This window comes from Acinonyx jubatus, chromosome E1, assembly GCF_027475565.1.
Source record: "Acinonyx jubatus isolate Ajub_Pintada_27869175 chromosome E1, VMU_Ajub_asm_v1.0, whole genome shotgun sequence".
Lineage (NCBI taxonomy): Eukaryota > Metazoa > Chordata > Mammalia > Carnivora > Felidae > Acinonyx > Acinonyx jubatus.
Window position 1 is genome coordinate 11,947,363 of NC_069397.1, and position 16,942 is coordinate 11,964,304.

Sequence of the window (16,942 nt, forward strand, 5' to 3'; positions counted from 1 at the left end):
GACACTTTGTGATAGCTTCCATTATCATACCCTCTGTGTCGGTTGAGTAATGGCCCCCAAAGACAACCGTGTCCCAATCCCCAGAACCTGTGCATGTGACTTTAGATAACAACAGGGACTCTGCAAGTGTGATTAAGGCAAAGATCTTGAGATGGGAGAGAAATCGCTTATCTGGAGGGCCCAATGTCATCACAAGTGTCGTCTAAGACAGAGGCAGCCGGAGATGTGACAAAGAGGAGAAGGAGATGTGACAACAGAAGCCCGAAGCAGCAGTGACTGAGGAAGGGGCCACAGGCTGAGGAACGCAGGCAGCCCCTGGAATCTGAAAAGAAAACGACACGGGTTCTCCCCTGGAGCCTCCAGAAAGAACCAGCTCTGCTCAGAGAAATGGATTCTGGACTCCTGACCTCCAGAACAGTTAAGAGAACGAATCTGTGTTGTTTTCAGCCGCTAGGTTAGTGGTGACTTGTTATGGCAGCCGCAGGCAACTAACACCCGCCATGTTGCATATCATTAGCAGTCGTCCCCTTCATTCCCAGAATGAAAGCACCTTGGAGTTCACTTCTGACACACTGTAGGCACTCAACGGATGTCTAAGAATGAATGACTCATCAACATGCACACGCACAAGGCCTGGACCAGCCCTTGTGAAGGATGCCCCTTCCTGAAGATCCTCCACCTGCCTGCCTGCTATGGCTCCTGTGATTTCACCAGTGGAAACACTCCCTGGCTTCAGAGAGTTCTCCCACCGTAAAGAATATGCCCTTCCTTTCCCTTCCCTTCCCTGCAAAGGAAAAGATTCTTCCGGAAAAGTGTTTTGTGGAGAGAAGGGAGGGCAGGAGACATTAAGACCCACACATGTTAAGCTGCCTACCCACAACTAATACTTTAAGTGGCTTGGCTTACCAGGACGGCATTGCCCATGTCCCAGGGAGTCCAAACCAAAACACTCAGTCAGGGAGAGCGGGTGCAGGGGCAGCAGGGTCCTAACCGGGGTGGGGTAGAGTATGAGGGCCCGAGAGGTAAGGGTGCCGGGACTTGGCCCCTGGAGGACTCTGCGGCTTGGCTGCGCGCTACCCAGCCCCACGTGTGCATGTGTGTGTGAGCACCACATGTGCACATGTAAACATACTAGTACGACTCGCTTGGCCTTGTTTTCTCAACCCCAAATGTTTTCTGTTGCTAACTTCTATAAAATGACTCTTTTTCGACAGTTCTTTCCCTGCTGCTACTTAATTAGTTCCCTGACCAATTACTCCAAGCTGTTCGCTTTCCTAATACCCAAAGTCATTTCTCTCTCTGCGGGAGGGAGCCACCCAGCCCGTTATCACAGACTCGCCGCAGGCCAGCCGCAGCTGCCGCACAGAAGTCCGCCCACAGCTCTGAAGATCTCCACTAGGGGTGCCGATCACAGCCCATCCTCGGTCGCTATCCCGGCGCAGAGGAAGGGCCACAGAGATCCCTGTGCACAGTCCACAGAGGTGCTGCTCCCACCCCTCCTCCTGTCACTGAAAGAGCTGTGCACACACAAAGGGCTGGGCAGATGGCACCCAAGTGGACAACGGGACATAAAACCATATTCGGCCGCCTCTGTTGATGAATCATGGGTATCCAGAAGCCTTCTCACTCAGTACGAGCGGGCGCACTGGGGGAGGCACAGAGAACGTGGGTACCTCATAATGGCTCATGGACACTGAATACAGGCAGGCAGCTAACCACTATCTTGCCGCCCTTGACTCACCACTCATGTGACTGGGAAGGAAGGTAAGCACACTGGACGGTCCCAGTGAGACAGAAAGGCACTCGTTGGATAACCCGAGGTCACCAAATCCTCAGTGCTGTGTGAAAGTCAAAGATGGCGGGTACTCCGTGGGAAGCCTTCTTAAAATCTATACAACAGTGGGGCGCATGGGTGGCTCAGTCAGTTAAGCGACTGACTTCGGCTCAGGTCATGATCTCATGGTTTGTGAGTTCGAGCCCTGGGTCGGGCTCTGTGCGGACGGCTCAGAGCTTGGAGCCTGCTTCAGATTCTGTGTCTCCTTCTCTCTCTGCCCCTCCCCTGCTCAAGCTCTGTCTCTCTCTCTCTCAAAAATAAATAAATATTAAAAAAATTTTTGTTTTTCTAAATTTTAAATGTTCACAACAGAGAATCAAACACCGGAGTCAAGACAGTAGACCCATTTACCACACAGTCAGCTTGTCCCATCCCTAGGTATGTTATTTAATGTCCTGTCTGTGCGGGCAAATACCAGGCCCTGTCTTGAGGTGCTCACGGACCTAGAGAGGGAGACCAACATGGCAGAAGTGTCTCAGGGATCAGGGACAGAGGAAGGAGGATCACATGTGACCTGGACCCATGTGGGAGTGGTACCTTTGTCTTCTCTTGGTTCTTGCAAATAATTCAGGGTTACCTGCAGCAACCCCCTACTGCACCTGGCAAGGATTTCTTTGTTCCCATCTCCTTAACCCTCTTTACCCACTCATTCCTGCAGGTTGTCTCTTTGCTCTACAAGGCTTCGGCCATCCATGTGAAAGATTCTAACTCTCCACCCCACACTTAGGCCCCCGTATGTAAAACAGCCCTCCCCCCCCCCCCCCGGACCTCCCCCACTCCCAAAGGGCAGCCCATAGGCCACCAATCAGGACCAGGCAATCAGAACCTGGCTGCTTACCGCACACCTACTGGTTGAGTCCCCAAGGTCAAGAATGTTAACCCCCTCCCTTGGGTTTCCCCACCATAAAATGGAGGTCTGGACCGGGTCATCTCCTGAAACCCATCTGCTATAACAGAGTCTGCTCTGTTCTTTATCCAAATAGCCCCACGGTTAACCACTGGTGGCTTTCATGCCCCAGCTGCTCTGTATGTGAGATACGTCACCCGGGCCAGCATACAGAGTTGTAAATGACAAGAAATGACAAGAAAAAGCTACCAGAGGCAGAATGCTGCACTTTGCAATAATGCCAGGCTCAGATGTCTTAACGAGCCCGTGTTCCCAAACTCCTCCCCAACTTACTTTAAAAGGAAAGGAGGGGAGGGTCTTAAATTTGGTCCCCGGTTTCATTTCCATTTGTCCTGAAGGTCCCAGAGAGACACAAAGAAAAGGTCCCTGCAACTACATGCTTCTTGCTAGTGGGTGAAGTTGCGTGCATCACAGTAAGTCAAACAAAAGGAGAAATGGCGTGTGGCACTTGTCAGCTTCACCACTGACCCCTGAACTTTGACAACAGGATTCAGCTGGGAAGAGTTCCCAGTCCCACCTAGGTGAAAGTGAGTCATTCCCTGCTCACTCACTTTCACGTTTCGTTAACATCCACTTCCCACAGGAAGCCCAGAGGCCAAGCACAGAGGGCCCTCTTATGACCCATCCCTCACCCTGTCATCCACTCCCTGCCACCAAGGGACACAAATTCCACCAGGGCTAATGCCTCACCTTCCAGCCAAGGGACTGTTACAGTATCACTCCCAAAAAGCTGAAAATTGTTTTTTGGTTGTCGAGACGAAGTAAAGACGGGATAAGGGACACATCAAAGACCCCCGTGTCCAGAAAGCTAACGCAGGCGGGGGTTAAACACCTCCATACCCCGGAATCACCTTGTACACAGCCCAGGCTGTGCCCACCAGCCTGACAGCCAGCAGGCCGGGCCCTGCCCCTCCCCTCCCCTCCCCTGCCCGTCTCCCTGTTACTTTCTACTTCTTGCAAACGTCAGCCCCAACATGGGCCCCAAAGTTAACCTAGAAAGGGGAGTCCTAGTCACACATCAGCCCACATTAGCAAAACACTATTTTTGCAAATGTTTAAAAAGTCCATTATTTTGGAAAAATAAGTTAATTACGTGGTCGAGGCAAGAAGAGGTGCCTGGCCTGTGTAGGCACGTGGCCTAGGCCTTCACGCACCTGGATAATTCTGCCACAGGAGGTCCGTCCAGTCACAGCATATTCTTCAGTATGGCTCGGGGGGGGGGGGGGGGGGCTGGTGAAGAAGGGGTTGGGATTATCTCACAACTTTAACTGACGAGGCAGCAAACTGCATCCGTTTTAAACGCTGCAGTGAGGTTCTCTGCGGAACTGCACTTCAAGTCAGAGCTCTCCCAACCGCGTGTGACAGTGGCCAGAGACCTCAGCGGAACCTGCTGCATCTGTAGGGCCTCAGGGCTTGCTTCCCCTCCCAACGGCTCCCCATCTTGCTCCAGAGGCTGGGTAGGGAAACGCTTCCAAGTTCACGGTCGGTTTCTGAAAGTGCCTGTATTACCACAGCGAGCACGGGACTAGCAAAGAGCAGCTGAGCAGAGGAGGGGAAGGAGGGAAACACAGGCTGGCTGAGGCCCCGAAACCCTCATGAGGTTCCTGTGGAGGGAAAAGGGGCAGGGAGGAGGGCCCTGCTCAAGGCCGCTCAGCCAGAAACAGAGGAAGGAGATTAAAACCCACATTTACCGGACTCCTAACCCAACACCCTCCTTGCATCCTTCAGGCTCCTGGCACCTAGACACAGCAGGCCTGCCTCCGTTCCCTGGAAGTGGAAACCTTGTGGAAAAGAATGAAGGCCAAAGCAGGGCTGAACGCGTGACAGATTCAAAAGTCAATCTAAAAGCATGGGACTAATGCATAAAATACCTTCCCAGGTTTGCCGTCTCAGCCCTACCCCTTGAACATGAGGGTTCCCTGCATCTGAGGAAGCTTCTCTGCCTCTGGGCACAGGCACAGGGAGGCACCCTTCACTCTTCTGACCCTACACATCTCCAACGGACGTTCATTCGCCAGGACTGCAGGCCTGAAGTTAGTTTAGCTCGACCAGCTTGAACACACAAGGGAAACTACTCTCGCCGCCAGTTTATGGCTACAGACAAACTCGAGGGGTGGGAAGGATGCCGAGGGCCCAGCCTGGCCCTCAGCCAGCACCATTACCCTCCCCTATTCAGGCAGCAGCTGCCGGAGAGTCGGCTGTGGCCAGACACAGGGAAGGACGGGACCGGACAGGACCGCTGGGGAAAAGACACCACCATTCTCCCAGAAGGTGGCTCACCTGTTTACAAATCCCAGTTCCGTCACTCAGAAGTTGAGCGACCCCACCATATGCCTGGGCCTCAGTTTTTCCGTCTGTGAAATGGATACAACAGTATCTATCAAGGGAGTGTCACGAGGATGACATCAGAGATCCTGCCTGAAGAGCCAACACACACGCAGCACTGGGCCAAGCACGCTGTGCCTCCCCAATCTCCGTGACAAGCAGGAAGGTGGCCAACGTCCTCTCTTTCCTTTCAGAAGACTTCTCTGACCCTCCAAACCACCATGACCCCGAACAGTGTGCACATCGTGGCTTTGCTTTGATGTTCAATCTTCACGTGTTCATGGAGGGGTCCCAACAGACTGCGTGAGGTTCACCACAAGGGGGACCTCCTTTCGGCCACGTGTTCTTCCCCTGCAGCTTGCCTTGGATACAAGAGCCGCCGTGGTCACCAACGGATCGGACACATCAGCCCTTCTCTGCCTCGGAAAGCTCCAAGCGAGGAAGACACAAAGCCAGAGCCTACGGAGGAGGGTCTCGAGCGTTAGGGCTTCCTAAGCATCACAAGCAATGGTTATTTAAACTCTGGAAGGCTGGGCCTTGCCCTCAGAAGATTCTCATACAGGGGAACGCCTGGAAAAATACGCGATGGGGGACAGAACAAAAGAACCTCAGAGACAGTTCCTAAAGACAGTAGGGCCAAGCTGTGACGCCCCTCTTCCACGCTCTCCTATGGCCCTGGGCAGCTGCCCACCATTCAGGGCACATGACACAACACCAAAGTAGGTGAGATCTGACAAGAACCAAGTGGGCAAAGGTCCCAAGATCAAAGCAAGCTCCGGGATTCTGACAGGAGGCAAACCCTTACCGAGGAGCCAGGATCCTACCCCGTTAGCACTTGGCATCCGCGGAAGAATGCTCGCACCAAGCTCACCTCATGACACAGAGACAGATACTCTGAGCACAGACACCCCAGAGCGACTTCTCTGGCCGGACCTCTGCATTCTGTGGGATGGACAAACCCACGGCCGCCCCTGAAAAGGGCACGTCTCCAAGGACCAGAAGTGTTTTCCCCATGATGCCTAAGGATGTGAACGAAGCTAAGGGTCCTCGGCAGCGCAGCCCCTACAGAGTCGCGCAGCTCCGGTCCGTCCTGACTCTCAAGGCAGAGGATGGCGAGGTGCCCCACGAAGTGAAAGGCAACGACCCTCAGTACCACACGCTCACCACGGAAGCGGAGCTACACTCCCTCTACGGCGTCCCCGCGGGAGGAACCCGGGGTCCATTTGCTCCAGAGCCCAGACGGTTCAAGAGCATGAGACCACCAGAACTTTTAAAACAAGGAGATTCTGACACCTGCTCCAACACGGACCAACCTCAAAGACTTTATTTATGCTCAGTGACATCAGCCAGCCACGGAAGGACCAATACTGTAGGACTCCACCTGTATGAGGTACACAGAGTCGTCAAAATCACAGAGACAAAAGCAGAAAGGGGGTTGCCAGCGGCCAGGGGGCAGAGAGGCTGGGGAGTCAGCGCCACGTGGGGCAGAGTTTCGGGGCTCTGCAGACGAGTGGGGCTGCCAGCCGCACAACAGTGGAGTCTGCTTGACCACACAGCACCACGCTCTTAAAGACGACTGGAACAGGAGGTATTGTTATACATAGCTGATAATTTAAAAACAAAAGAACCTTACACCGTCTTTTTGGCCTGGCTTCTAGGAGCTAAAAGCAAGAGGATATGAAGGCAAGAGAGCAGACCACAGCTCAGCAGGTACGGTGCCAACAGAGCCCCAGAGCCACACGGCCCGGCACGTTCCACTGCAAAGCTGGAGGCCCCGCCGTCGAGCGGGACTTGGCGCTTCTCTGAGAAACCTTCCAGTGGGTGACCTTTGGGCTCCGACGAAACCAGTACCTTAGCTTTACGCCAGTCTCCAGAAGCTTAAGGGGACAGGGCAGAATCTGGTACAATAACGGGCAGGTTACAGAGGAAGAAACAAAAGCAGAAGAGAGAGGGAGAAGTCTGGGTTTCTAGATCCTCTCCTCCGTCCACTCCCGAGAAACCAGCGGCCCAGCCAAACTGCTCAGGCTCCCACTTGTCTGTGAGGCTGCCCTGAGCCCACCTCACCTCAGCTTGTGTTTGGGAAAATTTCTTTCCCTTTTTTGGGAAATGTGCCTCTCCTCCACACCCACCAGTTACAGGGTATGTGGGTGTATCGAGAAAGAAATTTCCCAAAAAAGGAAAAGCGATTCGCGAAGGTTAGCCCCATCTCAGAGCTGCCGGGGAGAGAATGGCAACAGTCAGCCCGTGGAGCGGGACTAGGCCTAACGGCTCCAGACCCAGCAGAGGTCTCCGAACGAAAGAGCCTCTGGAAGCAGCCCCTGAGGCAGGCACGGCCCCAGGGAGCGCGGCCTTCCTCCTCCTCCCGGGACCTCCTGACAACCGCCATGCCCTTGTCCGTTCCAGCCCAGGGGGGCCCGGCACAACTTTCCCACACTGTTCTCTGGAGCCTTCCGGAGCGCGTTCTCCCCTCCAGTAAGAGCTGGAACACACAACACACCTCGTGCCTCTCCCGGAAGCTGGTTACTTCAACTCAACAAATATTTACTAGGCCTGTGCCACCCCAGCAAGGCCCCGGCTAGATGATGGAGACAGAGACCAAGAATTATCTAGGGCCTAGTGATGGAAAAAAAGTCACCATCTAGTTGATAAGATAACATTTAAACCAATGAAAACAAACAATAACATTGTATAAAAGTCAAGTAATAGCTTGAAACAGATTGTGACTCGTGTTAAGGGGACAGCCCAGCCCTAAAATGCTATGACGTATTACAGGCAGTAGAGGAGCTCTGAGCAGGAGGGTCGAGGGGGCGGGGGGGGGGGGGGGGGGGGGGGGGGGCGCGGGCTCGGCAGGAGCGGAAGAACCAGCAGTGGCTACAGGCTTCCCGGAGCCGGGACCGCTGCTGTTAGAGACCAACCAACACCAAGGTGTGGCCATTATACAGCATGGTGGTCTGAGCACAGCGCAGGAAGTGGTACGTATATGCTCCCTGGGTAGCAGCTACGCACACAGGCAATCCTCCTAGACCTGTGGACTCCCAATGTGCGGGGCCCCCGGCAGAAACCACTGCACTCCAGGAACAGGCCTACCCCATTCCACGTCTGGCATTTACCACGCCAGCCAGCTGGCTAACACTGCCCCATTCACCTCCCCCACTCCCAGGAAATCAGACAGTGGAGTCCCTCCTCACCTCAAGAACAGGGGTGAAAAGAAAGCAAGTCAAACTTATATTTTAATTCAAAAAATAAAAAAAATTTTACACAAGCCACTGACCAGATCACCCGGGAGGGTCTCTCAGCCTTAGCACTGCTGACATTTGGGGCCGGACCGTTCCCTGTTGTGAGGCCTGTCCCGTGCGTCACAGCAATCCTGGCCTCTACCCTTAGGTGTCCAGAGCAACCTGCACAGTTGCAAGAGTCGAAGATTCCAGACGTTGCCAAGTGGCCCTGAGAGGCACAGCGGTCCCCAGCTGAGGACCATGGCTCTACTTTACGTACTCTAAGAGAAACTCCCAGCACGGCTGCGTTCAGTTCAGACAAGAGCCTGCCTGCAAAGCTCCCCCGCTCCAGGTCTCAGGACCCTGCCAGCCGGGCAGAGGCAGGCGTCTAGGCGTCGGGAAAGCGGACCTTTGGGCTGGGGCTCCAGGATTCTGGATTGTGCTCACTGGGGAGTGGCCAGGAAGAACAAGGCCTGATACGGACCACTGGGGTGGGAGAGGCCCCTCCAGCCCTTGCAAGATAGAGCCCGCCTGCAACGGCCGTCAATGCTGACCACGGGCAGCTGGCATCTGACTGCCTCCTTCACCCAGCCTCTTGTCAACTGCAGGCCAGACGCTTTCCTGCAACTTTCCCCCAAAGCACTTTCCTAACACAACAGGGAAAACCCTCACACACCTGAGATGCTGCTTTAAAGGTACTTCAACACAACTGACACTGTCTTTTTTCACTCACAGAAATAACGCCTCTCTACTCCCTGGAGGTGCAGCGTCTCTGCAATGCCCACACTAACATTTCAACACTAAATGGCACACCAGGTCAGCCTCTTCGGCTCCAAGGTCATCTGCCAGAAAGTGGCCCATGGCCCAAAACTCAACTCTGGGCATCCCACACAATGCCCTCTCTGTAGCCCACACTTTTCCCGGGGCTTCTTTTCCCATGTGGCTGGCACGGTCCGACCTCTGCCCCAGCGGCACGTGAAATAACACCCAACCAACATCTGGGTTGCTGGGAGACCAAAACGTACTGCAAGGTGTCAGTACTCACGGCTCACCAGCCTCAATTCTTTAGGAGCAGCTCTTGGGATGCATCATGTGCTCTCCATTTGTGCAGACACAAAGGCATCCACGGTAGCCACCCTCGCTTTGTGCATGTGCAACTGAGCTGAAGGGAACAAAAGACCATACTGGACTCCGGTAGACCTACAGAAAGGTTTCCTGACCAGAATAATCGGTCTCCAAGCAAAGTCCAGGGAACTCTTTTTCGGGAGGGTTCACGGTGTAGCCCAGCCTGGATGTAAGCCAGTGACCTCTGAGGCTCCTTCTCTACTACTGTTAGGCTTTGGGGGACTTAAGAACAAGGCAGCCAAGCACAGGGAGGACAAAGTAAACTTCAAGGCTTGCAGAAGCCCATCTCCCACCCGGGGCTACGACCTGCACGATGGCCAAGCTGGAAGAGTGCAGAGGGCAGGGCCAGGTCTGCCTCCAGGCCTGCATACCTTTTCCCTGAAGGAAACGGGTATCCAAGTGAATCGGTTCCCCTGCTCCTTTTTCTAGTGAATTCTACCACACCCCACCGATGCTCACCTCCAATCTACTTCGGACCACAGATGCTTCCATGGCAAAAACCCTCTGGGGCCCATTACACTGTTCTAATACACTCACCAGAAAGAATGAGAAAGAAGGAACCAATGAGGCAATGGTTGATATAGAACAGGTATCATACCTGCTAATTCCATTACCTAAATATCATACCCACTAATTCAGCTGAGACACAGAAAAGAGAAAGCATCACATCACAAATATTAGGACCCCCATTTGGAAATGGACTCACTTGTGGCCTTGTCACCCAGCTCTACTGACCACCCTAAAATCCAAATGTCCCAACAGCCTACAAGGTCCTCGGAGAGGACAGTTGTCTCTGCTCACCCTTCCAGGACCCTGCCCTCACTCCTGTAGCGAAAAGAAAACGAACTCTGGGTGGGATGGGGGTCAACCTATTTCACACAGTATGACCCGATTTTCCAGGACAGTCCCGGTTAAAAATGCTGCCCACATAAATGCACACAAACTCAAGTGGAACAGGAAAAGGTACTAAAATCTTCTGCCTTCAACCCTTCATAAAACTTGGAACTCAGTCATACTTTAGATTACTTAGGAGAGACCGATCTCCGTAGAGAAACACTCAGGCGACGTGGATGGAAAAAGAAAAGCCACAACAACTTTCCACCTGGTTGGTTTTCAGGTTTGCCTCTGGACCAAGAGCAATAAACACTCATCCAGCCCAGGAAGCAGGGAGCAAACCAGAGCAAAGCTGGTGCGCGGCAGGGCAGGAAGGAGCCCTGTGTCCTGTTTCAGCCACCAGGAGAAAACTGACCCCGTGGCCAGGAGGCCCCTGAAGGTCCAACAGGACGAGACTAACTGCGGCCACGGAACTGAGAGGCAGTCGTGGGATGACAGCACGTGAATGCACATGTGCTCAACTCACACACGCATGCCCAGGGTCGGCCTCCCACCCGTCCCCGCAGGCCCACGGCCTGTTCTGCTTCTTGCTAACTGGCCAAGTGGGACTCCTGTCAGCCTGGAACACAGGGGCTTCCTCCCTTGCTACTCACTCGCACCTGTGACGATGCCGCCCAGCAAAGGTCTGGGTTCTCAGGGCCATCTCTCACACACACCCCAAGTTCTTCAAATTCCAGGCTCCCAAAGGAACACCCAAGCACACCGCTGTGCTCACAGACGACCCAAGCGCAGCCGCGATGAAGGGGCCCTAAGGGAGGCGAGAGGCGCGGAGTGGGCGCGGAACGACACTCACCATCTCGTCCAGGGCGTAGCGCAGGAGGCCGTGCTCGTAGAGGATGAAGAACCGCCGCTGCCATTTCTGCAACGGAGCACAGAGTGGGTGGTTAAGGGGGGAGTCCCCGTGCCTGACAGGCCTGTGTTAGACGAAGGCCGGCTCCACGCCCTCCATTTCTGGGGCAGATGGCAGGAAAAGAGGGACCCAAGGCATAAGAATGGTAATTTATTAGACAGCCAGGGGGGTCTTTTCTGTGTATTCTGTGTTTTCTATGTACCCAGCACAGAACTTACCACATAACGTGGTGTCAGTTTTCATTTGATGAACTGTATGGCACAGTATGGAATAACCTGAGAACACCAGGCCCTGATCCCCCACTTCTAAAGAAACCCTAGGAAACTGCTATAAAAGGGTTGTTCCAATGACCCACAGGGAATCAGAGACAGGGAAAAGGCAGTCAGGCTCCAGTGTTCACTGAGGATAAGTGAGCAAACAAAAATCAAAAGTGAGGAGGAGGGAGACCCGTAGGAATGACTCTGATGTCCGAGGAGTGATCGACAGCGAAGGGCGCCCCTCTCCACGCTCCACCCAAAGGACAGGCCGTGGGGGCTGGCGGACCCCAAAAGCACTAACAGCAGAACAGAAAGAGCCACAAGAGCCAACGCTTTCCTTCTTGCCGGGGGGCATACATGTCCAGCACAAGAGACTCTTGGTCCCTGAACCCCAGAGATCATCATGGGGATCCATGACCTATTTTGAACATTTCAAAAAGCCCAACAAAATTCATACTTTCATTGGCAATAAGGCCACAAGAACTAAGCTATCACGCCTCTCTGCTTTGGGCCAGAATTATATCATTCGTAATAATGTTTTTCTCATCAGAAGCTGGAAATGGCAATTCTGTATGACCCAGATATAAAACAGGAAAGGGAGCTGCTCCCTGGTTACTGCAGGCATTGGAACACAGTCACCCCTGTCGTCCTTCTGTCTGGATGGCACAAGATGCCCAAATGGCCTTGCAAAGAGGACGTGGAAGGCTGGTCCCATGCTGGGTGTCCAGGGAGAGGCCACTTGAAATCTTCCTGAGAAACCTCTTCAAGGCTCCTATTTGGCATCTTTAAAGTCAAAACCCATACCAGAAGTCATCCTAAAGATCCCAGGCATAATGCAAGGTCTGTGGGGCACCATGGCCCCCACCCCAGAGTGTAGCATTGGGGCCGGGGGGGCGGGGGGGCAGCAGAGATCAAGAGGCAGAGCAGAGGCTCCCTCGGGGACCAGGGGACGGGAAGGAAGAGGAGCTGGAGCAATTTACAGGGTATGGGCCGCAACACCTGGAAAAGAACCCGTGGAAAAGGAAAGATGGTGTTTTAACTAGTCATCCAAAGAGGCCCCCAGGCAGAGGAACAAAGTACTGTTCGGGACAGTGTTGGTTTAATCGTGTCAATGCTCCAGCGGACCTGGGTGCTCCCCTACTGGGCTGGGGTGCCCAGGAGAGATGGGGCCAGAGCAAAGCTGGCCCTCCAGTCCCTCATCCCTTCACTAGTGCTCATCTGCTGATCCCCTCACCTGGGAGGAGAGATGAGGCAAGGAGGGAAGGAGCTAACCGGAAGCCTAATTAGCATAATGCAAATGTTTGCTGAACTGCTATTCTGCTTTTTACATTTAACTGTTTCTGGAGTCAAGCTGACCCAAGAAACAGGAGGCACCAGGTGAGAGCAGCTCCTTTTCAAGGGTGGCATAACTAGGATCATGGAGACTTTTCCTGTTGGACCTACAAGTCTGCCGAATGGGGGTTCCCTGCTGATCCTGCCATCCCACGACCCATTGTTTAACTCCCCATCTCCCTTCCCCACTCCGTCGACTTGCCCCTAGAAGGGTCCCTCTGGAGCTCCTCCCACTTCGAGAATTCATTCTGACAACCTTACCCGAGACCGATGTACTGGGTTGTCAAAGTCAGTCCCATCTGGAGCCAGGAGCAGCCAGCCACCATAAATAGGTTTTGCCTGGAGGAGAAAAAAGAGGGCAGAGGTCATCAGTGCCTTGGACCGGAGAGAGAACAGGTTCAGTGGTCAAGCTGAAGATAAGCACTCACTGAAACCAGAAGCCACCCCTGCTTAGCACACACCAGGCATCTCATTCCCCAGGCCGAGTCTCCAAGAAAGATGTTGGTGACCAAGAAGCTCCCGGGGGGTCTGCAGAATCTGGTGTGCAGCAGGTAACACGAAACCCAGCAGAACCCTGAAAACCTGGAGAGCACACGGACTCCTAAGAAACACGTGCCTCCCTCAACTTCTTGATCAAGCCACCACGGTCAGGAAACAATGGTATTTTCAATCACCAGGTGAGTGTAATGCGTGCTGGGTACTAGGTGTATCACGCAAACAACAGAGTCAAAAGTCCTCATTCTAACGATACAAAAAGGCCTGGGAGAAGAAACACTGCTTTAGTGATCCCGGCTGACACTGGCCAAAGAATCACCAACTTCCTGGCTAGGTGACATTGGGCTGAAAATGCTGGGTCTCAATTCTCCCACTTGGAAGGTGGGGGTGATGATAACTGCATCTATACCTCACGAGACTCATGTGAGGACTGATGAGGTAACGTAAGTAAAACAGCACAGGAATATAAAATGGTGCAGCCACCGTGGAAAAATCTGGCAGGTCCTCAAAGAGTTAAACACAGAATTCCACACAACCCAGGACTCCACTCCTAGCTATATACACCCAAGGAAACTAGAAGCAGGTGCTCAAATAAAACTTGGACATGAACGTTCATAGCAGCACTCCTCACAATTGCCAAGAGGCAGAAACAGCCCCAATGCCCAGCAACACGTGAATGGATAAACGAAATGTGGCCTATCCATACAACAGAGTATTAGTAATAAAAGGGCATGAAGTACCGGCACATTCTACAACAGGGATGAACACTGAAAACATGCTAAGTGAGAGAACACAGACACAGAAGACCACATTTTGTATGATTCCATGTACATGAAATATCCAGAATAGCTAAATCCACACAAACAGAAGGCAGATTAATGGTCGCCAGGACATGGAGGGAGCAGGAAAGGGAAGTGACGGCTAACAGGTATGGGGTTTCTTTATTTTTTTAAAAAAACGTTTATCTTCTTTGGGACAGGGACAAAGTGAGCTCAGGAGTGCAAGCAGGGGAGGGGCAGAGAGACAGGGAGACAGAGGCTCTGAAGGAGGCTCTGCACTGACAGCACAGAGCCCGATGCGGGGCCCAGACTCACAAACTGCGAGATCATGACCTGAGCCGAAGTTGGACGCTTATCGGACTGAGCCACCCAGGCACCCCATTCTGACTGGTACGGGGTTTCTTTTTGAGGGTGATGAAAATGTTCTGTAATTAGGAAGTGGAGATAGATGAACGACCTGGTGAATATGCTAAAAACTACTCAACTGTGCACTTTAAAAGGGTGAATTTTGTTGCTGTTGTTTTTTTTTTTTTAAACATTTATTTATTTTTGAGACAGAGACAGAGCATGAACGGGGCAGGGTCAGAGAGAGGGAGACACAGAATCTGAAACAGGCTCCAGGCTCTGAGCTGCCAGCACAGAGCCTGACGTGGGGCTCGAACTCACAGACCGCGAGATCATGACCTGAGCCGAAGTCAGCCGCTTAACCAACTGAGCCACCCAGGCGCCCCAAGAGGGTGAATTTTATAATATGTAAATTGTATCTCCAAAAAAATTGTATGAGAAAAAGCCCACTAAGCACAGCGTTTGGCCTGTAAGTGCATAATAAGCATTAGCTATTCATTTTTTTATGAAGAGTTCCCCCAGCCCCCAAGACCCTGACAGTAGGAACTCAACATGAGTTAAAAGATCTAGACAGACACTCTGGCTCCACGTCCCTTTTCAGCCATACCCAGCTGGCAAAGAGCAGCTGGAAAAGGCACAAACAAGCCAATTTGTCCACTACCCTTCGGGGGGCAGTAACACAAATTAAAACCCAAACCCCTACACCCATGACTAATCTCTGGGAAAGCCTTAGGGGTCCTCTTAACATGCTTTTTATTCAACACTTTCCAAACTGGACGCCCTGTCTGTCACACCACCTCATTTTATAGCTGTGGAATCTGTGACTCAGAGAGGGAAGGTCACTTGCCAGAGGTCACACAGCATTCCAGGGTAAGCCAAGAACCTCCCCCTTTCTTGGCTTCTGCAGGGTCCTCAAGGCCCCCAGGGGAAGCTCTGGCTTTTCCCCATGAAAGTGAACAAAGTAGGTAAGAGGGGCTTCGGGCAAGGCGCATGGAGTGGGCTGAAGAAAGGGAGTGAGGGACTGGCTTTGATGAAACACAGGAGGTGGGTGCTGGCAGAGAACCAGGGGTTAGAGGGACACGACCCAGGAGGGCCACGGGGGAGGTGGAATGAAATTCTGCCTCGGAAAGCACAAGCAAGGAGAGTAAGGTCTGTTTTCTCAGCAAACACGAGCAGCGCCCAGCCATTCCCTAAGCCGGCAAGCAAACCACTCAGGAATATGCACACACAGGATGGATGGGTCAGGGCCAGGGGGGGATCCTGGGCCAGGTGACTTCGCTTCTTGGACGGCAGTTCCCCGACGCGTGAATTCAGGAGGCTGGACAACGATCCCGTCTGGTTTTGACTGCATGCCACTCTCCTACTCTCTGGCTGCAGGGCTTTGGGGTGAACTCCTATCATAGCTCCATCTACCTGCACTTTCCCCAAAAGGAGCAGTGGGAGACCGGAGGTCCCCTCAGATCCTGGCCCGCTCCTACCACAAACCCATCACTGGCACCGTTATTCACTCAACACTTACTCGAACCTACTGTGCGCTGGCCCTGTGTACCATATGCCAGGGAGACTGGCAGCACCCGCCTCACTTTGCCACGTCCTTCTTGCTACAGACCACCCAAAGGGGACCCTTCCAGGTGGGCAGGCTGTCCCGAAAAGTGGGAAGGCTGGGCCAATGGAGGAGGACACAGGGCAGGAAAACAGGTGCTTTACAGGAAGAGCAAGCTGGGAAGCAGGTAACGTTCCATCAGGAGCATTTACCAAGGCAAATCCACAGGGACAGAAAGCAGATCAGTGGCTGCCCAGGGCTGCCTAGGGCTGGGGGGACGGAAGGACTAGGGGGTGACAGCTAAGGGATAAAGGGTTTCTTTTGGGGATGACGAAAATGTGCTAAAATTGATTTTAGTGACGGATGCACATCTCTGGGAGTATACTGCAAATCATCAAACTGTGTACACTTCAAATGGGTCAACTGTACGGTATGTGAATTTTATCTCAATAAAGTCGTTAAAAATCATTTCCCAGTGTCAGGCAGTGGGGAAGCAGAGATAAATAAGAGACTGCTCCTACCATCATAGCTGCATAGTCCTAAGTAAACGTAAACTAGTGAGTCATTCTCCCAAACCTTGGGAGGGGCGGAGGAGGGGGCATCACTATGTGAGTTTTCAAGTGACTCTTGCCCCCGGCCCCTGGCCCCTGGCCATATTTGGGGAAACTCCATTCCAAGACACCAGGACAAAGGCTTAAAAGGGCAATGACCCCAGTCCGCGGGTTTGTAGAAGAGGAGCCAGAACACGCCCGACAAGAGCCTAGAGAAGGAGCCAGAGGCAGCAGGCACAGACCTGACAGGGTAGGGGTGCAACAAGGAGCTCCTAAAAGGGTTGACTTGGTACCTGGAGCTGGATGCCACGAACCTCCAGGTGTCCGCTGTGCAATTCTAGGGTCATCAGGAGACACGAAGGTACCCGCCACCCTACACTGCCATCCCAGCAAGCAAACAGGAGGTAGGGCGGGAGCAACCGTGACGGAGGTGAGGGGCCCCCCTCCCCCCCCACCCCCACAGAAGTGTGGCCTGGGGTGGAGAAGACTC

General features: G+C 53.1%; 1 protein-coding gene across 7 annotated transcripts in view; it reads right to left on the reverse strand.

Moving 5' to 3' along the window:
• MPRIP (myosin phosphatase Rho interacting protein) overlaps positions 1-16,942 on the reverse strand; it is a 147,137-nt gene that overhangs the window by 100,497 nt on the left and 29,698 nt on the right. For all 7 annotated transcript variants that reach the window (XM_027047633.2, XM_027047634.2, XM_027047630.2 and 4 more), the window contains exons 2-3: positions 13,001-13,078; positions 11,094-11,159 (exon numbers count right to left, since the gene is read on the reverse strand). In XM_027047633.2, coding sequence (XP_026903434.1) covers positions 11,094-11,159; positions 13,001-13,078 — 144 coding nt within the window. The remainder of the gene's footprint in view (positions 1-11,093; positions 11,160-13,000; positions 13,079-16,942) is intronic.